Below are 24,389 nucleotides of genomic sequence, written 5' to 3' on the forward strand. Positions count from 1 at the left end.
TGACAGAAGTAGTCGCCTGCCGTCCTTAAAAATCGCCCTCCCAGAGGGCGGCGAATGTGACGTGGCAGATCAAAGATGTGGAGGGTCCTAGCAATGCAGGGGATGTTGTTGGACTATCGATGCAAAATGAGGAAAATCAACCAAGGGAGGAGCAGGCCATGGGCATGGCGGATGAGGGGGAGAGAGTCGGTATAATTGTTGATGAATGGAGAGGGAAGATTCGGATAATGAGCAAGCGGAGGACGATGCATCATCCGATGAGGAAGGTGATGTAATGGCTACTGATTGGGCAAATGAGGACTTCTCTGGACTTGTTATATCAGAGGGTGATCATGTACCCTGGGAGTATAAGGAGAACGAGGTAATTGAGGGTGCTAGGTATGCTCATAAGGATGAGATGAAGGAGGCGGTGAAGCATTGGGCAGTTTCCTTGCAGAGAGAGTTTAGGGTGGTCAAGTCAACAAATTATGTGTATGAAGTGAGGTGCATGAAGGAAGATTGTCCGTGGCGTGTCCATGCATATAAGGGTAAATGGAATGATTATTGGAAAGTTAGCATTGTGACCGAGCACCAGTGCTACTTACAAGGGGTGGAGAAGTATCACCGAAACATCACTTCAGCTTTTGTGGCAAGTGAGATATACAGCAGTGTTGTTGGTAACATTGGCTTTGAACCAAAATCAATTATTAGGCACATCGAGAACAAATTCAAGTACACCATAAGCTATGCAAAGGCTTGGAGAGCCAAACAAAAGATTATTGAGATGAGGTATGGCACATTTGAAGCTTCTTATGATAATTTGCCTCGTCTGTTAGCCACCATTGCCCAGAGGAATAATAATACTTACTATGACCTACATACATTTACATCGGTTGATGATCGAACAAAGAGTGTGCTGCAAAGAGCCTTTTTCTCATTGGGTGCTTGCATCAATGCTTTTGTGCATTGTCAACCTGTTGTATGCATAGATGGAACTTTTTTGACAGGTAAATACCGAGGTCAGATATTGACAGCAATTGGGTGTGATGGGAACAACCAGGTTCTACCTATGGCTTTTGCATTTGTAGAGAGTGAGAACACTGAAAGCTGGTACTAGTTCCTAGAGAGAGTGCACATTGCAGTGGTGCGTATGAGGCCCAACGTTTGCCTTATACATGATCGTCATGCGGGTATGTTGCGGGCTATTGACTACTTGCAGAACGGTTGGGATAAGAAGGGACTTCCAGCTAAGTGGCCTGATGTTCGGAGTCGGTGGTGCATGCGTCACATGGGTGCAAATTTCTACAAGCAATTCAAGAACAAGCATCTTATGGAGCTCTTTAAGAGGCTCTGTGCACAGAACCAAGAGAAGAAATTTAATGAGTTGTGGGACAAGTTGGATGAGTTGACAACGAAGCAAACAGATGAGCAATCTCGCAGACCACAAGTTGAAGGTGACGAGCCTCCCATACCTCTTGGTGCATTACATGATGACCCACCAACAATGAGAAGGAGGTCGGGGTCGTCCATCACAAATTTCACTCAGTGGATTGAGAATGAGTCTAAGGAGAAGTGGTCTCTATTTTTGTATGCGTAAGACTAAGGGCGTATTTGGATTGCTACCAAAAACATGCCCTAACAATATTTTGGTAATTTGAATAGTACTTGTGTTTGATTTGGATTGAAGCCTATTCATTGGTAATACCTAATCTAGATTTGGGATCATGTAGAACATTCTTCACTACAATTTTACATTTTGACTCTATTTTGGTAGCAAACCAAATATGATCAAATGCAATTTTACCTTACCAAAGATTTGGTAGTGCCAAAACTTGCCTATATTTTGGCACTACCAAAAAATTTGTAGGGTAACAATTCAAATAGGCCCTAAAAAAATAATAAAATTGTATTTTACCAATCTTGGAGATTTTAATCTTGTATAGTTTTCAATATAAAAAGATTTGATAACTATTGATATTTATAAAAAAATATATTTCTCAAATAAAGCACAGTATAAAATCGCCCTCCCCTAGGGCGGCAAGGGGGCCGCCTGCAAAATTCCAGGCCTCCGCCGCCCATTTGCAGGCGGCCCCCCGCACAGTGCAAAATCGCCCTCCCCCAGGGCGGCAAGGGGGCCGCCTGCAAATTTCCATGCCTCCCCTCGCCGCCCATTTGCAGGCGGCCCCCCACAGTGTAAAATCGCCCTAGCGGAGGGCGACAAGGAGGCCGCCTGCAAATTTCATTGACGGCCGTCGCCCGAGAGCGAACGGCCGTCTGCCACGTCACATTCGCCGCCCTCTAGGAGGGCGAGGGCGGCGGGCGGCTACTTCTGTCAATTTTCAAAATGAAAAATTATTTTTGTAAAACTTTTAGTAAAAAAATTTAAAATAAAAAAAAATTCCACCCCTCTCTCTCTCTCTTAACTGTATGAACATTGCTGTTCTCCCTATTGATCATTTGTCCTGAACATTTTGTCCATATGAACACAAAAATTTCCATCTTCACTTCTGCATTGCACCTATTCGCCTTCATTAACATTTAACAGAAGGGAGCCATCTGCAGAAAATAGATGTGTTGAACTCGGGACATCAAACCAAGTTCACTGAACTGTTCTACATACCAAGAAAGAACGATAAAATTGAAGTGTTCTACACATCAAGGAGAATTTACAACCTTACTTTTTTTTTTCTCGAAAACGAGAATTTACAACCTTACAAGATGGTGATGACACACACAATGGGCTCTAGGAGTAAGTGGTTAGAATGCACAGAACAAAAGCTGCACAGCCTGCACTAGTAGGTTGTTAAGACTGTCATGAGCCTGATTTCTTCTTCATGTTCCTCCATTTGACCCTCAGGTCGGATGGGAGGCGTGTCCTGTGGAACACATCCCTACCGTGCTCCAGTATCTGGACCCATGGAATTGGGCCGTTGTCCCTTGGGGTAAATTTTGCCATTGCTTCCTGAATAGAACACGAGAAAAGTGTAAGTATACAAGAGGTGCATCCATGCACATTACTAGCTAGGCAACAGAAGATGGTGCAATATTCATCAGTGCCGGTAACAACTTTTTCAGATCAGGTGCACTAACCCTCAACGTTATCTCCTCCTTTTCTGTCCAACAGAGCTTTGTGCGCCTTCCAGCCGGTGCAATAGGGTTAGAGCTGCAAGAAAAGGCATGCTTAATTTCTTGGTACAACCGTGTACAACACCTCCAGTGAAAAAAATTCACAACAAATGAAGCATTTGAATAGGTATCCGTTCTAGCAAACACTGAAGTCCTAAGGAAAATAGTCAAAATTTCCGTTGATGATTCCATTTTTGTTGTAAATACTTGCATTTTCACGCAACAGAGAATACTGTCCATTACCTATGTCAGGACCATATGTAGTAAGTGCAGCCTAATTTTACTATCCTAACTATAATTTCATGAGTTCACACTCCTATGAATTCTAGGTATTAATGATTCCTATGAATTTGCTTTCCATCATACAGTATTATTACATGATAAAGCTATGGCCTTGTAAACCAGATGGGCTAATGCATGATGCCGTCTATCAGTCTAAGACATTGAACTATAAATATTCATGGAAACTGTGTTGCAACTTGCGAGAGCGCTAAAACTTAAAATTCTATCCCCCCAACTCTCATAGTGCAGTTTTATTTGTCACATGTCTACATCAGAGTGTTCAATGTCATTTGGTTCAAAATTAACCACAACTCAGAGACATTTTAGTGCCCATATAAATTATGTTTACTATGCTTTTGGCTATGTGCAGACTACAGTAAATGGGAGTACAGCAGGGGAAAGAAGTGCTTATGAAGCTTATTATAGTTATTAATAACACTTACTAACGCTTGGGTGGATATGCATAGTTCCTTTTCCTTGATGGTGAAGCCATATGTTGATCATGGTTCCCAAGTACTTTCTTAGAATTACTTGGCATTGCTGTATCCTTATCCTGATATATTGCTTTGCGGTGTCTCAATTTGCGCCAAGGAGGCGGTGATTTCTTGGTAGAGTCATTAGAAGATGTAGCTTCGATTTCATCAGAATCTTCTGACTGTTGAGAACTTGCAAGGCCATTTTCTTTGTCAGCGTCAACATTCTGATTTACAGCAGGACTGCACTTGTTCTGAGATGAATGTGTTGTTTTGTGCAATGAATTGTCATTACCAGATTCTCCACTAGCTTCTGCATTTTCCTCTGGCTGCTCGTGCTCTGCAACCTGAGCTTGTTTTCTGTTATTCTGGAGTACAGATTGCTTATTCATGGGTGCAACATCAGAATTCTGAACAACTGGTACCTTTTCAGTGACTACTTCCTGAGCGCAAGCATCACTAGTAGCATTTGTCTTCTGCTTCTTCCTCTGCCGGATAGGGTCTTCATCCCTATGAGAAAGGTTATTTCCTTCAGATTGATGATTATCTTTCCTTTTAGATGCATTGTTACACCCATTCAAATGATCCTCACTGTTGGCAGCTCTTTGCCCCACTGCAGCTTGCTGATGTTGCTCAGCTAATTGCTTTCTACCAAGGAAAGCTGATAAGTTTTTCCTTGCTTCAGAATATGTTTTCTTTGCCTTTTGATATGCTTCAGTTGCTTTAGTATAGAAGCATACAGGACAATACAACTGGCCAGAATCATCCAATGTCGCTAATGAACCAAAACATGTATCATGAGCCGCTAACAAGCAGCTGCTGCATTTCAACAACTGGCCATCTTTACCACACTTTATGCACAAATCTTGTTCTGACAAGCCCTCAACAGGACCGTTGGCATCTTGATCCTGAGTACAGAATGGTATTTTGTCAGCCATTGACAGAAGACCGGTGGCTGCGAAGCCACTGAGACTATCATCTGAAGAATGCACATGCGATGTTTCTACCACAGTATTTCCCATGGTTCTCTTGTTTGAAGCTTGCTTCACTCTTGTGTCATTAACATCCTGAGGAGAGATTGGAACACTGCAGCAATCTTTCTGAACAGCAGTTGTGTTCCTTCCAATACTCTGCTTGGACAAATGGTTGGCCTCCAAATTTTTGTTATGCAAGACCATGCTGCAGGTATGAGATTCTGGAGCAGTCTGCACATTCAGCCCACCACAGACCATATTATTTTCCATGATGTTGCCATCATCCTGTAGATCTTGATTAACTCTGTCGGAACAACTGACTTCCAACTGAGCCTTGTCACTATTTTCTTGTTCAAACATTTGTGTATGCTCCACCGTATTCTCTGGTGGATCTTTAGTTTCAGATTTCTCTCCTTGAATAGCCCCATTGCAACCTTCAGATAGGAAAGCAGCAACTTTCTGAATACCAACACTGCCGTAATCCACATCTTGATTTGCTTTATCACCAGTGTCATGTTTCGGTGAATTTGGATGAGACTTGTTGATACGTGGCTCTGAATTCATTACTGTATCGTCTACAGTAATAAACTCAGGCAACTGGCTTATTTCAGATGTACTTGCTGGTAAAGCATCATTGCTTCTGTCAAGAGCTGGAGAAACAGTTGCCTGCATGGTCGGTCCTTCATGGATGGAATCCTTTGGTGACTGAATGCTGGCAACAAGTGGTTCATCTCCATTATTATAATTAAGTGTATTAGGATTTTTGACCCCCCGAGATTGTGATTGAACCATGGTTGTATCATCTATCATGTCCCGCTCAGAAATTGTTCCTGTATTACTTCCCAGCAAATCTGCAGAAGTAGCTAAAGAAGGCTCAGCTGCAACTTGTATGTGTCTATCTACATTAGTTGGACTGTCTTTTGGAGACCTGATGTTGACACCAACAGCATTAATTGAATCTTCTTGTGGCTGATCAAAACATCTATTTTCTGATGTACATGGTTGGTGAAAATCAGGAGTTGCCATTGCATCCTTCTGAAGATTTCCTGTGTTACTTTCGTTGACTAAATTTGCTAGATCATCTTGCTGAAGCTGAGCGCCATCTGTATTGAACCCAGTCTTCTCTGTATTTTCAAGATCGTGGCTGACATTGTCATGTTGATCATTGCCATTCTGCTCAACTGGTGATGGTAGGACCACAGGTGTGATCTCTGGGTAAACTTCTCTGAGCTGAACACAAACAAGCAGCACACCAACAAGTCAAAAGAAGTCCTTTTTTCAGTTCTGAAATGTTGCATTTTAACATACCAGCTCAAAAGAAGTTTCAGGCAATGTAGGTCTCTTTATAGATATAAGCTTCTGGACATCTTGACTAAAGGGCAGAAGCATAACCTTCTCCAAGCTTCCTGAGCTACCAACCTGAAAATTTTACATTATGTAAAGTAAACATTAAAATTATCTGGACATCAGGAAGGGCTTTATAATATGCACATTGCAGGAGCAGCACACTAGCTTCAAAACTGAATGAATAAACTACAAGCATAATATTGTTTCACAAAGAGGTAAGCCAGGTTTAATCACAATGAAACACTAAAAAGTGTAAGAGCCACAGTGCCGTCGTAATCATGTGAGAAACAATATTTAACACAACATCGCCTCTTCCCTACACAAATTAACGCATTCATGGAGATCATCTCAAAAGGTGATGCACCACAGTGCCACACATAATCATGTGAGAAATAACATTTAACATGGCACAATGGCATTCCCCTGTCCCTGTACAAATATTAACATCTATGGAGACCATATGCAAGGTGATGCAACAATTATCTTTTGAGACATAATAAGCATATATAACTTTCTATAATAACTAGAGTGAAGGTAGAGGAAATATCATGTTCATATCACCAGAACGCATGAGCTCAGAAAATAACTGATCTTGCCTAGCAACGTTGCGCAAATAGAACATGTAGCAATGAAACAACTCATTGGTTACAGCCTGGAGATCAAGCATAACTTCACAGGGATATAGCCTTATAGTATCTCAACCCTTAAAGCCTTACAGTCTGATGGGAATTAACCTAGGGCCTAGAGGTATTTTATTAGACTCTAGATATAGGCAAATATAGGTGGGAACACAGAAGATTATAAATTAAAAGAGGAATGTCAATGTTTCATATCACTGGAATGCATGAGCTCATCGTATAGAAGGGTCTAGGCTAGCAATATTGTACAATTAGAACACTGGAGCAGTAATCAACACAATGGGTAGAGGGCAAAAGGTGCCTTTTAAGCAGAATTTATCCACAGGGAACACAACAGATGGAAATGTTACAAGAAAAACATCATGTTTCATATCAACAGAACACGCAAACAAAAACATTAATATAACAGGATCTAGTCTAGAATATTGGTCTGAAACATTGGATCGGGAATTAAGTGATTGGTTAGAGGACCCGACAAATATTGAAGTGGAACACATCAATTTGAAGGGTCACATATTTTTGTTATCAAACTTTACAAAATCCCATTATAAACTGTACTTGCTAGAAAATGTGACTGATATAAATCATCGATGCAATGTTGAGAAGTAAATTCAGAAATTATCTTTTCCATAATTCCGACTATGTCCATTGATATTTACTGCTTACACAACAAGAAGCATTGTATAGGCATTTAGGTGTAATCAGAAAGGATCTTGTACTCTTGCCATTACGAAATTGAAGCAAGACAATCTACAAACCCAATCATGATGCATGTGTTTGTATGACTTATTCAAGCTCGGATTGTAGTATATCTCTTGATTCTTGAATCAAGAAGGAAATTAACACAAAATCCCAGGTATTTATTAATGTCAACCTTGTTTATCTGAAAAAAAAAAAGACATAACCAAAGCTGGAAATGACTAACCCCACACCAGCACAATCGCATCCGACACCATAAACAAGCTACCAATAACTATCTCCAGCAATGTACCGACCAACAGGGAATGGGGATCGCTTGTCTACTACATGAACCGATGAACAAATCGCAACCAACCTCCAGTAATCAAATCAACCAATACTTGATGAAACAAGGAAGGTCAGAAATCAGAGCCACAAGAGTGCGCATGGTCGCGTATCGTGCGCGCTGAATACCTCTCGGATGAGTTGAAGCAGCGAATCCTCGCAGGAGCGGGAGGCGTCCACACTAAGCACCCCTCCGGCCGTGGGCGTGGCCTCGCAGTCGCCATCGGAGGCGAGGGAGACGACCTCCTGGAGGCACCGCAGCGCGACGCGCTCCCGCACGGCCTCGGGGGCGCCCGTGAGGGAATCCGGCGAGACCCCCACCAGCGCTGCGCAACAACCCTAGGTGGTGAGAGGAGGAAGGGAGGAAGAAATCGAGGAGGCGAGCGCGGAGGAGGAGGATCCCGGCGTGATGAACCCTACCCTTGGTGAGGGAGAAGTCGAGGGCGTCGTCGCCGGCGAGCGCGTCGGCGGCCCAGTAGGCGGCGTACCGGGAGGCGGAGCGGCGCGGCATTGCGGTGGTGGCGGAGTCCGGCCGGGATTTGGGAATTCAAAGCCGGAAAATATACCACCCCTAGAATTAAAATCAAATTCGAATTTAAAATCAACGCTCAAAATAGAATTTTTAAATTTAATTTTGAGAGAATCCATTATACGCTATTGACTTTATCACACGTATACGATTTACCACTGACTTTATCACGTTCTATAATATACCATCAACTTTTGCTTAACTTCTACAATTTACCATCGCCGTCGGTTAGTCTCTGTTAGCACTGTACACAGTACACAGGGGCGAAGGTAGGATTTGAGATTAGTGGGGGTGTGGGGTGAGGATAAGTCATGAGACCGAATAACTTATACTGATAGCAAAGGAGGTTAAATAGTCACCGTCAATAACAATCAATGCGTAAACTAGTCCTTTTAAATAAATTTAAATTTTAGCTCTTTAATAATATCATTGAAAGTTTGAAACTAGTCTTTATTACTAAATTCTTTCAATGTAAACTATTGAATAATCTCACAAATAAGTGTCATCTATTTTACTTTGAAAAAAGATGAAAAATCACAAACTAATTTTGTAGATCATGTTTCTTGCTAATATTTTTAGACTTGCTAACTAACTAAACTAATAATACTTTTAAGCTACACAAATAAACTAGCTAAATAGTTAAATACTTATCTTAGTTAACCTTAATGTAGAGTAAAAATAGGGGGGGTATAGTGGTGGTGGTGTTTGGATAGGGGGGTGTTGGCACCCTCTAGCACCCCCTAACTGCGCCACTGACTGCACAATTTTATTCAAATGACCAAAATACCCCTAGGACAAAAACTTCTAAAATTTGGATAAAAATTTCAAAATATCATATTATAAACATAAGATGTAAGCATCTAAAATTTGGCCAAAAAACATAAAATATGATATTTTAGAACTTTTATCCAAATTTTGAAAGTTTTTGTCTTAGGAGTATTTTGGTCATTTCGACAAATTTGTACAGTAATAACGGAGACTAACCGGACGACGGTGGTAAATCGTAGAAGTTAAGTAAAAGTTGATGGCATATTGTAGAACACGATAAAGTCAGTGGCAAATCATAGACGTGTGACAAAGTCAGTGGTATATAATGGATTCTCTCTTTAATTTTTGGAAATGAGTTATTATTAATAAGTTAAAGAGCATATGAATATACTCTCTCTAGGTTGATAATACTTATCGTTTTAGACAAGGGTGAGGTCAAACTTTAGAATATTTGATTGTAAATCATTTTTAAAATATTTGTCTTTCAAATATGGTGACTACATGTATAGATTAGTCTTAAAAAGTACTTTAACAAAATCATATATTTGTTAACACTTTTATACATATTATAATGAAAAAAAATGGTCAAATTGTTTTTGGAGACCGTGTCTTATCCAAAACAACAAATACTATCAACCCGAAGGGAGTATGTTGGAGCTAGGCGGAAGGCGACAAGTATTGGATAGGTGTTGTGTTCTTTCTCATGGGTTTCCACGTGTACAATTTTTTAAACTGCTAAATGGTACACGTTTTACAAAACAGTACACGTTTTACAAAAAGATTATATAGGAAAGTTACTTTAAAAAAATCATATCAATCCATTTTTTAAGTTTTTCATAGCCAATACTTAATTAATCACGTGTTGATATATATCTCCGTTTTCCATATAGAGGGGAGGGTTTTCAACCCCTCCAAAAGATCACAACCTAAAGCAGCAAGATGTCGACGAGTTAGATGGGACGTGTCGTCATAGAGGGTGGGGTAGAGGAAAAAGGTAGATGCGCACAGTAAAATGAGACTGTTGCTACAATAGAAACAATAGAAAACGGTGATTTGCAATTTTCCATTGTAGCAACAGTGCAAAACAAATATACTGTGCATAGTTACAATTCACAAATCACTGTAGCGATCGATCTCGGCCGTTCGCTGTGGATCGGACGGTTGAAAACACCTCAAAGTCACGATAATGTTCACCTCTGACTTTAACCCCTAAAGTCAGGGTATCTCAATCCGGATAGAGGTGCCGCGTTGACGACATGGACACGATTTATTGGAGTATATTTATGAATGTCATTAGATAAACCAACTTTGAGCTGTATTGTCAAAAAAAAACTTTAAGTTAATAAGAGAAGAACTAAAATTCCGTCTAATTTTCTTTGTGTACAATATTTGATATACCTTGATATATTAAGACAAAGAAAAGAAAAAAGAAAGAGAAAAAAAGTAGTATTTGTTAGTAGTTAGCTCGCTGTCTGTCATTGTATCCCCCATGTATGTTGGCTAGGCATTGTATCTGGTTGGGAACTCGATATTGAGTTGGGACAGTGATGGAAAAAATTGCAAGGTAGACGGTAAAGCAGCATCAAGAAGAGGATAAGAAGGGGCGCAACAATGTGATGCAGGATCAGTTGGTAACGACAAGAAGAAAAGAAATGGTAGTCGAATCTAGTGACATCGTACTTTTGATATAGGCAATAACAATTGTAAGAGAGATGGGGCTCAATTAGAGAAGAGAGCCAATGCTCATACCGACGAGGAGTCATGAGTGTGTGACGAGTCTAATGACAAGGAGCTTTGGTGACTTCATTGCCCACTCCTTAAATGTGAGGGGTACAACGCGTTATATCCATTAGGTTTTGTCGATATACGAAGCTCGAATCGAACAATGCCAGTGACATAATGTTAACGTCAACATGAAACATAAGGTCAGGTATCACATCTAAGTGAATACTAGTTGATCCAGTACTAGTGTTATACACATACGGGTTTTTAGTATTTATGCCACTCTCCCAGATGGCATATTCTCAAATGTCACTCCTCCAGAAGACTTTGATTTTTTGCCACCCAAGATGACTAAACTGTTTTCAAATTTGCCATTTCAGCAAGCAAACTAAGCAATACGGATAAAAATCTTCTTCCTCTTGCATATCTTCTTTCTCTTTCCAATTCATGGAGGAGAAGCCATGAAGGAACAACGTCGTCACATGTTGGCCGATGGTTATGAACTGAGCTCAGATGACTCTAGATTGGGGTGGCAACGCGGTGTCACCAACGGGCTTGGCGCCTTCAAAGTGGCACAGTGTCGCAACCAAAGCATATCAGTTGGCAGCGTGGCGGTCAACGTCCTGAGCTCCTAAGCTCTAGTGCCTCCAGATCGACGTCTTGAGCTACGGCGTGGCTCGTCCACTATTACCTCTGGTGCGGCAAGGACGACAGAGGATACACCATCTCTGGCTCGTTCGGAGGGGTGGTTGCCAGCGTGGCTTTGACTCGTTCGAAGCGGTTACGAGGGCAACCATTTCCACCCAGAGGCTAAGCTCCTCGTCCTCAATCCTTTTTCACGGAAGATAAGGACAATGGTCATTTGTCTTTTGGTTTGTTGAGTTAGTTCACAACAATGGCACAATAGAAATAATTTAGTGGACTCAGACGGTAAATAATCAAAGGTTTTTAGGAAGTTTGTATTTGATAAAATATTATCGGTCTGGCAGAGTGGCGTGGATTGTCCAAAACCCCAGCTGTAGACACTAGACAACCTACTGTATAAAGTTACCCTTGTTACCATGTGATTTTTGTAAAATGGATTTCTTTACAATTTACAAATGATAATTTACACACATACCGCTCCGTGCTGATGGAATTTTACAAAATGACCCCTATCAGAGCTTTGCGGAAAAGGCCCCTACACTTTGTACAAATTTCCGAAGCTGCATTTGGCCCCGCCCCGCTCCGCTCCCCCGTCAACCGTCATCCCGCCGCCGCCGGTCGCCGGGATGTAGCACAGGCGGCGGCGCTGGGGGCGAAGTTTCATCCAATGGCCACCGGAGAATTTCAATAGAATGCTATATCAAGAGGAAATCGTCGTAAAAAATCAGAGAAAAACGTAGAGAGAGAGATCGAGCAGTGAGGTTGCAGGCAGCTGGTGGGTGGTGGCGGCGCAGGCGGAGGAGGAGGAGGAGGAGGAGGAGATGGATGGCCGGAGAGAAAGGTGGTTTGACGGAGGTGTGCGCGGTGGTTGGATTTCTCGGTGTTCCTGTTGGTAACTTTTTTGACAAGTTGACAAGCACGATCGCAGCACCTTAAGCCTTGCGGTGATCCTAGAGTCGCCAACCACCTCGATCTAGCGAAGAGCTAGACCTAGATGGGTTTTGATAACTAAACCGGCTAGCGGAGCCGATTTCTAGATAACTACCCGTCTCGTGAGCAAAACGGAAGGATTTCAGGACAAACCTACAAAGAGATGTCGCACTCTCGCAGCGGCGGCGGACGGTTTACAGCGCAAACCGACAAAGATGGACAAACTAAGAGAAAACTAAAAGCAATATGAAAAACGATTCGATTGATTGATTGTAGATTGGTTTTTTACAATGAACCGGCCATGTCCCTTATATAGGGGTTGGTCTTGCCCTCTACAGGCTCTCCTCCACGTCCAACTCAGGGTAGAAACCAAAGAAAACCCGAAACATGCCTTCCCGAGTAAGGAAACCTCGAGACCCGACGAAACACAATCGGACTCGGTCCTGCCGGTCAGACCGGCCACACACCGCCGGTCTGACCGGCCCTCAACCGGCGGTCTGACCGCCCAACACACGGCGGTCAGACCGGCCCACTCAGAGGAAACTAGTAAACTTCCAAATTTTTAGCAATCTTTCCTATTTTAATCCTAGGTGCCAAATTTGGGTGTAAACACATGCCCCCCTGCCTTTTTGATGAACAACGTGAATCTAAAAGCATAGCGCATGTTTTGGTCTTAGGACGATAATCCAATTACCGGCCATAGTACCTCCTAAGCGTCTTGCCAAACGCTTGGGAAGTATTTCTTCAAGTATTTCCCGTTGATTGCTCGCTGAAAACGCTCTCCTTGAAGTGTCTCCAAAAAGTATGCGTTCCCTCGAACAATGCCACATACTCGATAAGGACCTTCCCAACTAGGAGACCACTTACCGAACTCTTTGGATTGAGCACCCAAAGGCAAAATTGTCTTCCAAACCAAGTCCCCAACTTGAAATAGTTTTGCTTTCACCCTCTTGTTGTACGCCTTGGCCACCCTCTTCTTCTCTTTCTCTATCTCTTCCAATGCCTTCAAGCGCTTGTCGATGACTTCATCAAGATTATCTCCCATCAACGTCTTGTAATCTTCACTTGACAAATCATCTTGCTTGATATAACGAAGAGAACCAAGATTTACCTCCACCGGTAAAACGGCTTCTTGACCATAAACCAACTCAAAAGGAGTGACTTTAGTGGCACCATGTTTAGATATCCTATGCACCCATAATGCTTCGGAAAGCACCTCATGCCACCTCTTTGGGTGTTCCTCAATCTTCTTTTTCACTAACTTCAACAATGTCTTATTACTCGACTCGGCTTGTCCATTAGCCTAAGCGTAGTAAGGAGAAGAACTCAACAATTTAATACCATAAGATTAGGTAAAACTCTTCACTTCCTTAGACATAAAAGAAGCACCTTGGTCCGTAGTTAATGTTTGCGGAATACCGAATCTATGAATAATATGCTTCAAAATAAAGTCAATTACCTCCGTATGAGTCATATTCTTCAAAGGCACGGCTTCGGCCCACTTGGTGAAGTAATCCGTAGCAACTAGCACGAACCTATGCCCCTTTGATGATGAAGGATAAATCTGACCAATGAAATCCAAAGCCCATCCTCGGAACGGCCATGGTTTGATTATAGGGTTCAACACGGCGGCGGGCGCCAATTGAACATTGCCGAACTGTTGACAAGCCTCGCATCCTCTATAATATTTGAAGCAATCATCAATCATCTTCGGCCAATAGAACCCCGCTCTCCTAAGCAACCAATTCATCTTGTGGGTCGATTGATGAGTTCCACAAATTCCTTCATGTACCTCTCCCATAGCTACTTTAGATTGATCTTCATCTAAGCACTTCAACAAGACACCATCTATATTTCGGCAATATAAATCTCCAACAAGCAATGTATATTTGAATGCTTGCCGCCGAATTTTCCGATCAACCTTAAGTGTAGGATCTTTCAAATATCGAATCAAAGGAATTCTCCAATCCTCTTATGTTCCCTGGGCACAAATGTCCGAATTCACACTTAATTCGGCCTCTAAATTGATTGAAGCGTGCCCCCCAGCACTCTGCCTAGCACCGATCAGACCGGCCACGCAGGGCCGGTCAGACCGCTCGGGGTCGCCGGTCAGACCGGCGGCATGCGGCCGGTCAGACTGCCCCTGGTCACCGGTCAGACCGGCCGTGCAATGCCGGTCAGACCGCCCCTGGTCTCCAGTTTTGCCAATTTCGCACAAAGATTTAAAATCAAGCACTGGCTCTTCTAATATCAGAAATAATCCCTTCTTCACATTATAGCTAGATGTCTGTTGTGCCAAGTCATTTGCTCTAGAATTATCATGCCTAGCAATATGTCTAATAGCAAAATTATCAAAATTGGCAATAATATCTAAACATGAATCGAGGTACCTATTTAGTGATCCGTCCAAGCATTTGTAGACTCCGGCGACTTGTTGCACCACCAATTCCGGATCACCAAAAGCCTCCACGTATTTAGCTCCAACCATCTCCATAACTTGTAAGCCGAATAATAAAGCATTGTATTCGGCTTGATTATTTGTACAATAATACTCCAAACGAATCGATGCTTCATAACACATGCCATTAGGTGAAAACAAAACTACCCCTATGCCTTGACCTTCTTTGCAAGAAGAACCATCAAAATAAATCTTCCAAGGTATAACTTCAACTAAGCAAACCTCTCCCTCATAAGCAATATCTATATGATGGTCTACTATAAAATCACATACAATTTGGCCTTTCATAGATTTCAATGGTTCATAAGCCAAATCATATTCTATCAAAGCATATGCCCACTTGCCAATTCTCCCACTTAGAATTGGCCTTTGCAACATGTGTTTAATAACATCGGTTTGACAAGTAACTATGCATGTACTAGATAACAAATAATGCCTCAATTTGGTACAAGCATAGTATAAGCATAGACAAAGTCTCTCTATAAAAACATACCTCGTTTCGGCATCCAAAAGACGGCGGCTCAAATATGTAATGATATACTCCTTGCCATCTTCTTCTTTCGTCAAAACGGCACCAATGACTTTGTCTTCGGAGGCAATATATAACCGAAAAGGCTTTCCGGCTTTAGGCGCTCGCACAACGGGTGGAGTAGACAAATATCTCTTCAACCCTTCAAACGCCTCTTGTTGTTTTACCCCCCAAGTAAAATCGGCTTCTTTTTTCAAGCGAAGTATAGGAACAAAAGCATCGATTTTACCCGCTAGGTTAGAAATAAACCTCCTCAAATAATTCACCTTACCTAGCAACTTTTGAACCTCCTTCTTGTATATCGGCGCTTTGAAATCACGAATTTTTTCTATCTTCTTAGGATCAATCTCAACTCCTCTCTCATGCACCATGAATCCTAAGAACTTTCCCGCCGACACACCAAAAGCACGTTTAAGTGGGTTCATCTTCAAACCATACCGGCTCATCCTCTCAAAAGCTAACCTCAAATCGGCTATGTGTCCCTCCATACCATCCGATTTGACAACAATATCATCAATGTAGATCTCTAAGATAATACCTAGCAAATCATGGAAGATCAAACTCATTGCCCTTTGATACGTTGCACCGGCGTTCTTCAACCCAAAAGTCATGAAAACCCACTCAAACAAACCAACAAATCCCGGGCACCTAAAAGCCGTCTTGTACATATCCTCTTCCGCCATAAAGATCTGATTGTAGCCGGCATTACCATCTAGAAAGCTAATCACCTTATGACCCGAGGCATCATTAATCATCATGTCAGTTATAGGCATAGGATACTCATCTTTGGGAGTAGCTTTATTTAAATCTCTAAAATCTATGCAAACTCTAATCTTACCACTCCCCTTCTTCTCCACCGGGACTATGCTAGAGACCCACTCCGCATAACGACATGGCCTAATAAACCCCGCCTTTAACAACCGATCAATCTCCTCTTTGAGTCGGTCATATAGCAAAGGATTAAAACGACGAGGTGGTTGCTTATAAGGCCTAAAACCCGGTTTAATTGGAAGCCGATGCTCAACGAGCTCACGGCTAAGACCCGGCATCTCATGGTACTCCCATGCAAAGCAATCAACATACTCTTTAAGTAGCTTGATTATCTTAACCTTATAATCGGCTCTCATATTTTTGTTTACAAAAGTCGGCCTTGGTTTAGTTCCATCACCTATGTCCACTTCCTCCAATGGATCGGCCGATGTAAAACCTTGTCCAAGCTTCTCCACTTCATCAAAATCTTCAACGGTTTCACCAATATTGTTCTTTGTAGACCGATATTCTTGCACCCTTTTTTGTAACCACTCTAAATTAGCCTCTTTACTCATTATACAAATTTATATGGCTTAGCTGTGCTACACTAGCCGGCTTTACAGAGATAGGTATAAATTTGCCATCGGAGATACTAATAAAATCATAGCGAGAAGAGATCCCTCCCCGATAAGCATTGGATAGCCCCATGACGCCACTCAAAAGTAGCATCGGCCATTGCAACCTCGGCCGACGTGTCCGCTTGAACAATTTCAACATCATCACCGTCCCATTGAATTAAACATTGATGCAAGGTAGAAGGCACACAACAATTGGCATGGATCCAACAACGACCCAAAATAACATTGTAATTACCTTGCACATCGACGATGAAGAAAGCGGTTGGTAGCGTCTTGTTTCCTATGGTGAGCTCTGCCGAAAAGATACCCTTAGCCTCTGTTGGTTCACCATTGAAGCCATTGAGAATCATGTTGGTCTTCTTCAACTCATCATCCTCACGCCCCAACTTCTTGAATAATGAGTACAGCATCAAGTTCACAGTGGCACCTCCATCCACTAGCATCGTAGAGACCGGCTTCCCATCAACATGGCCTTTGAGATAGAGAGGCTTCATGTGACGGTTTGACTCATCAGGCTTCTCAAAAACCGCGTCTTTAGGACCTAATGAGAATTGAGCAACCTCGGCTTTATCCATAGCACAAAACTCCATAGGCAACATACATACCATATTGATATCCATGTCTTCTTTTGGAGATGATTCACCTTTATCAACCGATTGTTCTTCCTTCTCCTCTACATCAATCGATTTTACCTTCTCTATGGATTTAGGCCTCCATACCGGTGGCGGTCGCAACTCTTTAAACCTTTTATCTCTTTGTTCTTCGGCCTTTTTCTCTCTTATCTCTTGAGCCCGAAGACGTTGAAACCTTCTCTTTTAAGTAGCCGTCAAATCTTTAGGCATCCACCTAGGGTTCGGCTCTGTTCCAGGAGGTAAATAATGTCCCCTATTAATCTTGTTTGAAGACGATGAAGCCTTCACATCGCCCTTTGCAATTTCCCTGTCAAACCGGCGTTGGAGCCCGGTCAGACCGGACGTAGACCACCGTTCAGACCGGTCAAACGCGCCGGTCAGACTGACACTTGACGCACGGTCAGACCGGCCTGAGGCGTCGGTCGGACCGCTATCGGGTTGGCGGTCAGACCGGCCTGATGGCCCGATCAGACCGGCCGTATGGCTGCGGTCAGACCGGCCAGAAGGCCTGGTCAGACCGGCCAACTGTGAGGAACTGGTACCGGCTTCGGATTTTTTGTTCGGGGACACTCTAACTCCATCTCCAGTAGGTATTGGCACATCATGAGACCCCACTTTGATAGTAATCACTTCCGAAGTCCTCTCCTCCACCTTGACGCGCTTTCCTTCCCTCTTTTCTTCATTAGCCCGATTCTTACCATAAAATCGGCTATTGTTTGGTGAAGACAAACGCTCATGAATTGGCTTCCATGGTCCTCCCCACCCTTGGTTGAATTGCATTGGAGGCATATGATTGAACATTGGCGGTGTTGCCCCCCATGGCATGAAGTAAGGATAAGGATAACCCGGCGGCGGCATTGGATAGGAACCCCATGACATGTCTTGTGGATAATGATATGAAGGTGAATGCAACCATCTTGGTGAATGACCAAATCGCTCCCTAGGAGGTGATCTTGGTCTCTTCCCTTTGGTGCGAATTTTCTCACCACCTTGCTTCTCATATTTCTCCAAAAGCATATCAAAAGTCACCTTGATCTTCCTAGGGGCTTTAGAAGTGGAAGCTCCACTCCTATTCTCCTTCCAAACACCAACCTCCGGCTTCTTTGGCACTATCATCTTGGACCTTGGTTCACCAATGACCACTTCCTTTTCCTTAGTAGATTCGGCTTGCTCCGGCCGAATCAACACCTTCTTATCATTGAAATTAATTGTATTCACCGGAAAAGGATCATGATCAAGCTTCATCTTGGAGCCATCGGTGAACTTCAATCATCCTTCATCTATGGCCGATTGAACCTGTCGTCGAAACACATTGCAATCATTAGTAGAGTGAGAATGAGAATCATGCCACTTACAATATGCTTGACGTTTCAACTCTTCTTGAGAAGGTATGACATGGCCTTTAGGTAATCTAATTTGTTTCTCTTGCAAAAGATAATAAAAAATTTTATCACACTTGGCCACATCAAAACTATATTTAACCTTACTTTGCCGATCTTTGCGAGGAGTCGGCATTAGGTTAGAGTAAACAAAAGGCTTATTTTTATTAGTCCATGACCATTCGGCAACATAAATATCATGATCACTCTCTTCCTCACTATCACTAGCCTCAGGGTAATCAACCACATTAACATTAGACTTTTTGTCAAATGGTCTAGCAAGTTTTCTATTATCCTTAACCCGGCTTTCTTGAGCCAGAGCCCTTTGCATGAGTTGACTAACATCAAGAAATTGTTGGCCATCTAGTCTTTCTCTAAGAGGAGAAACTAAACCATTAAAAGCAAGACCAGCCAAATCTCTATAAGTTATATTCAAAGTATAACATCGGTTTCTAACATCTCTAAATCTCTTAATATAATCAATGACAGATTCATTATACTTTTGCTTAACCGATGTCAAATCACATAACCTAAGCTTAGTTTCTCCAGTATAGAAATAATCATGAAATTTTTCTTCTAATTGAGCCCAAGTATGAATAGAATTTGCCGGTAAAGAAGTAAACCATGTGAAAGCAATACCGGATAAAGATAAAGAAAACAAGCGCAATTTAAAAGTATCACTATTAGCCTCACCGCATTGCACCAAAAATTGACCTACATGCTCCCATGTGGTCTTACCATCCTCACCACTAAACTTGGCAAATTCGGGAACTCTATAATTGCGAGGAAACGGCACATTATCATAATAATTAGGATATGGCTTTTTGTAAGTTATAGCACGATTCCTAGTTTCAATCCCGAATCTATTCTTAATAATATCACTAATTATATCCTCCATATTATTAGGCCCATGTTGATGTGGTGGTGGGTTTGGTGGCCTAATAGGTTGTGTTTGTGGCGCAATATGATTATATTGGCCTTGTCTAGTATCGGGAGGATACCCCTTAGAAACATCATTATAAGCATTAGGAACATGTGGGGGAACTTGGGGATTACTTGTAGCAGTAGATATAGGAAGATCAAATGTTCTAAAGTGATACAAATAACTAGCATTAGTCATCTGATCTATTCCCTGTATCGGAACAATTGCGCCGGTCTGACCGGCCCAGGGCCCGGTTTGACCGGCATCCAGATGTGCGGTCGGACCGGCCTGAGACCCGGTCCGACCGCCGGGGTGATATCCGGTCTGACCGGCCGTCTGGCCGGTCTGACCGACGACTGTATCGCGGTCTGACCGGCCGTCAGGCCCAGTCAGACTGGCCGTGTGCGCCGCTCCATCGGTTTTACTACCCGTTTGATCTATAGGAGGTTGGTTAGTAGTGGTAGAGGCTTTATCCTTTAATGTGTAATCGTCCATAAGAGAGCCGAATTTAATCCTTAAAAACTCATCAAATTTACCCTTAAAAATTGCATCTAACTGATCTTTAAAAGCAACCATAGATGAATCTATTGTAGATGCAATTTGTTGTTGGATAGATTGTGATACCTCATCATTGCTTACCACATCGGGAGCGAGCTTGGGACGTGGCCCGGGCTTGATAATTACGCCTTGACGAGTCCTAGTACTTGCTCTCATCAACGCCTCCCGTGTGAGCTCGTTGATGTACTCCTCCATAGCTTTACGATCTTCTCCTTCGAAGTCATCCAATGTGACCGGTATCACATTGGATGGCTCCACCTCCGTCTTGGATGGCGGCTTCGTCATGGTGAAGTCGAAGTCAAGTTGACGATGAACGGACCTCTTCCCCAGCGGAGTCGCCAAAAATCGTGTTGTTAACTTTTTTGACAAGTTGACAAGCATGATCGCAGCACCTTAAGCCTTGCGGTGATCCTAGAGTCGCCAACCACCTCGATCTAGCGAAGAGCTAGACCTAGATGGGTTTTGATAACTAAACCGGCTAGCGGAGCCGATTTCTAGATAACTACCCGTCTCGTGGTCAAAACGGAAGGTTTTCAAGACAAACCTACAAAAAGATGTCGCACTCTCGCAGCGGCGGCGGACGGTTTACAGCGCAAACCGACAAAGATGGACAAACTAAGAGAAAACTAAAAGCAATATGAAAAACGATTCGATTGATTGATTGTAGATTGGTTTTTTACAATGAACCGGCCATGTCCCTTATATAGGGGTTGGTCTTGCCCTCTACAGGCCCTCCTCCACGTCCAACTCGGGGTAGAAACCAAAAGAAACCCGAAACATGCCTTCCCGAGCAAGGAAACCTCGAGACCCGACGAAACACAATCGGACTCGGTCCTGCCGGTCAGACCGGCCACACACCGCCGATCTGACCGGCCCTCAACCGGCGGTCTGACCGCCCAACACACGGCGGTCAGACCGGCCCACTCGGAGGAAACCAGTAAACTTTCAAATTTTGGCAATCTTTCCTATTTTAATCCTAGGTGCCAAATTTGGGTGTAAACAGTTCCCTGGGATTCCCGTCGGAGGCCGCCGGATTCAAGGTTCGCTCCGGTCACTCGCCGCCGCGCCACCCGGTGAGTTGATGCCTTAGAGCTCTATATCTCGCTCTTGTGTGCAATGCCGTGCTAGGAAAATGCCTTTACGCGCAAACACTGGATTAAGATCATGGCTAATGGCAATGTTCATCTTTCTTGGCTGGATTGTAGTATTGGTATAGTAGCACTTTTGTGTAATCGAATTCGATTAAGATTCCATCATTATGTTATTCCTTCGTTCTTGGTAAGGCGGCTAGAACAACCTTACTACAAATGTTTACTGTTTGTAAGCACATTGAAAATATCTTCCTCTTGGAAGAGCACAAACTATTTTATTTAAATGCATGTAAATTCATGTCTACTACTACATAGGAAAGTATGTGGAAATGTTTTGTGTTACATTTTGAAGAGAAAAGGTCTGGTTCAAGATGAACCATCTCGTGTGAACTGCTTCCTGGACTTGGACTTGTTACTAATTTCTTGTATACTTGTCTTGGTCTCTTTGCCTACTTCCTTGTAACCTCTAGAAGCCTGGCTCACTTTGCAAGCTCCCATTTTGACCACTTGTTCCCAAGCAGAGCTCGGTTTAGTATGGAGATTATGATTTCAGCTGTGGCAGGTGATCTTATCAGCTGGTTCATCTCTTCGGTAGCACAAAATTACAGCAACCATGTAAGGAGGATGATCATAAACGGCTGGAACGCGTCTTGCTAAGAATGTACTCTGTTGTCGAGGAAGCAGATGGATGCCACATCACAAATCAAGGAATGCTCCTACAGCTAAAGGGACTTACTGAGGGATTCTACCTCGGATACTACATGCTTGACAATATCAAGTTCCAACCCCATGAAGAAGAGAGCATCAAAGATGAGGTGAGTCATGATATTCAGTCATTTCCCTTGTCTACCTGTATTCTGCCAAGCGCTTTCGTTTTGCAGATGCCATAAGAAAACACACACCAGTAGCCTTTGGTAGCAGGAGCACAACAAACCTGAAAGATGGTTGATAGTTTAGAAACTAAGATCACAGATATGAGAGAATTTGTCATGCTCCTTGGCAGCTACCCTCGTTTACCTCGTCAGCCTTATAGCACATACTCCCTCCTTCCCTAAATGTTTGACACCGTTGACTTTTTTAAACATGTTTGACCGTTCGTTTTATTAAAAACTTTTGTGATATGTGTAAAACTATATGTATACATAAAAGTATATTTAACAATAAATCAAATGATAGAAAAAGAATTAACAATTACTTAAATTTTTTGAATAAGACGAACGGTCAAATATTTTTAAAAAAGTCAACGGCGTCAAATATTTTGGGATGGAGGTAGTATCTATTTACGGATAAATGTATGTTTGGTCACAGTATTGACAAAGAGAAGTCATCAACTTCTTGCTTTGCAAAGATTATCGGCCCACAGAGGATGGGAAAGAAAACTCTTGTGCAACATGCTTGCCAGAATGAGAGGGTGCGCAACTGCTTCTCCCATATATTTTTCATCAAAGAAGATGATCTAAAGATTGGAGAGCTCTTGCTTAACTCCAAGGCTTCTCAAGGGAAGTATTTATTTGTTATTAAGTTGGGATGTGGATGAGGCAGCTTGGACAAAATTCCAATCATATTTGCAGAATATGGCCAGTACTGGAATTAAGGTTGTAGTCATTGGTAGAACAGAGGATGTTCCTAAGTTTGGGACAACCCAACCCATTAGGGTGAAGAGGCTGTCTGAGGAAGACGACCGGTACTACTTCAAGGCGCTTGCCTTTGGAATTATGGATCCTGATGAGCATCCAAAACTAGCATCTCTGGCCATGCAGCTATGTCACGCACGTGGGCCAGGTTGGAATGCAGGTAAAGCGAAGGCCTATTAGGCCCAATCTATTGTCAAGCTTGCCACTACAAAAAGGACCAATCGTCACAGCAGGAGCGTCGATGAATTTACAGAAAATCTGATGGCTGCAGCCTCCTTCCTCCTCATGCTCTTCCTGATTCTCCAACTCTTTATTCTCTAAATTCCCAGTCTACTTTCTCTAATTCCTTGCCTAGAATTCTCATCCTCAATCCCTGTTCCCATTCTGCTACTTGTGACCCCAAGTATTGGAGAAATTGAGCTGGAGTTGTTGGTTTTCCCCTTGTGCTGGTTGTTGATTGAGTAGAATGTCGAGGGTTCGTAACAAGCTAGCTACTGAGATGAATGTATCATTTCTTGGTGCAACTTTATATGGCGAACTATTAAGAACTAATCCTAACACTCAATTCTGGCAGAGAATCTTATTATTTGTAAGAGAGGTGGGCAGATGGCACAGAAGCACTTGTCTTCCTCTGGTGTACACCCTGACTATCTTTTCGAAAGAAATACCCCAGTTGATTTCAGCAGGATAGCCTTTGTGGATGGTCAAGTTCAAGGTTTCCTAGTTTATGATGTTAGGGTGGCTTCCCCTGCAGAAGGTCAGCTACCAAAGCTGACGTCATGAGACATGCTACTGGGTGGTGATATTCCTGTTGAAGATAAGTTTTATGCGCTGGTATGGAGATCTAACATTTCACCCTATTGTAATTACATAGTTACGTTTGAGAAAAGGAAACCACAACACACGATTGGCAAGAGGAATACCATCTAACATTGAGAAAATATAAGCAGAAATCTTAATTTAACAGGAAAAAATCCGCCAAGGAATTAAGATGTGGACAGTACTGTTTAAAAGGCTGGGTATGCATTGACAGATTCTAACTACAACTGAAATTATTCCAACAGTTCAGGTCGAAGTAGCATGTGCCGCTACTGTGTGTTCATAGATGTTTCCTTTTTTAAAAGAAAGTGCTGTTGTATCTGCTCTTATTAGTTTGGATATGTAAAATACAGTTAATTATTATTGCCACCCTAACTATTATGTGTGTGACGGAAACATTTTCAAAAGAAACTACTTTGAGAGTATGATGTCCTGTGTACAACCAATTTATTGTACAACAATGTCTGTTACTGCTGAATTAGTTTCAGTTGCTTTCATCAATTCCATCATAGTCACAGCTGCTGATTTCTTTTCTATATTTGA

General features: G+C 42.4%; 1 protein-coding gene and 1 pseudogene across 1 annotated transcript; one reads left to right on the top strand and one right to left on the bottom strand.

The window, feature by feature from the left end:
- Nucleotides 1-2,551: 2,551 nt before the first annotated feature.
- On the bottom strand, nt 2,552-8,379 carry LOC127754330 (uncharacterized). Its single transcript, XM_052279817.1, has 6 exons — nt 8,263-8,379; nt 7,972-8,168; nt 6,143-6,253; nt 3,831-6,064; nt 3,070-3,142; nt 2,552-2,941 (listed from the first exon to the last, which is right to left on the bottom strand). The coding sequence occupies exons 1-6, from the start codon at nt 8,351-8,353 to the stop codon at nt 2,792-2,794; spliced, it is 2,856 nt and encodes a 951-aa protein (XP_052135777.1). The 5' UTR covers nt 8,354-8,379; the 3' UTR covers nt 2,552-2,791.
- A 3,952-nt stretch (nt 8,380-12,331) lies between these two features.
- Nucleotides 12,332-23,957, top strand: LOC127754331 (uncharacterized; annotated as a pseudogene).
- The last annotated feature ends 432 nt before the right edge of the window (nt 23,958-24,389 follow it).

The sequence above is a fragment of the Oryza glaberrima genome, chromosome 11 (assembly GCF_000147395.1).
Source record: "Oryza glaberrima chromosome 11, OglaRS2, whole genome shotgun sequence".
Classification (NCBI taxonomy): Eukaryota; Viridiplantae; Streptophyta; class Magnoliopsida; order Poales; family Poaceae; genus Oryza; species Oryza glaberrima.

What these genes read in the sequence shown, in the direction of transcription:
- LOC127754330 (XM_052279817.1), bottom strand. Translation starts at nt 8,353, where the DNA reads ATGCCGCGCCGCTCCGCCTCCCGGTACGCCGCCTACTGGGCCGCCGAC. An exon ending in CTGAAACTTCTTTTGAGCTG is followed by an intron (nt 6,065 to 6,142) that starts GTATGTTAAAAT and finishes GTTTGTGTTCAG; the next exon opens with CTCAGAGAAGTTTACCCAGA. An exon ending in AGGAGGAGATAACGTTGAGG is followed by an intron (nt 2,942 to 3,069) that starts GTTAGTGCACCT and finishes TGTTCTATTCAG; the next exon opens with GAAGCAATGGCAAAATTTAC.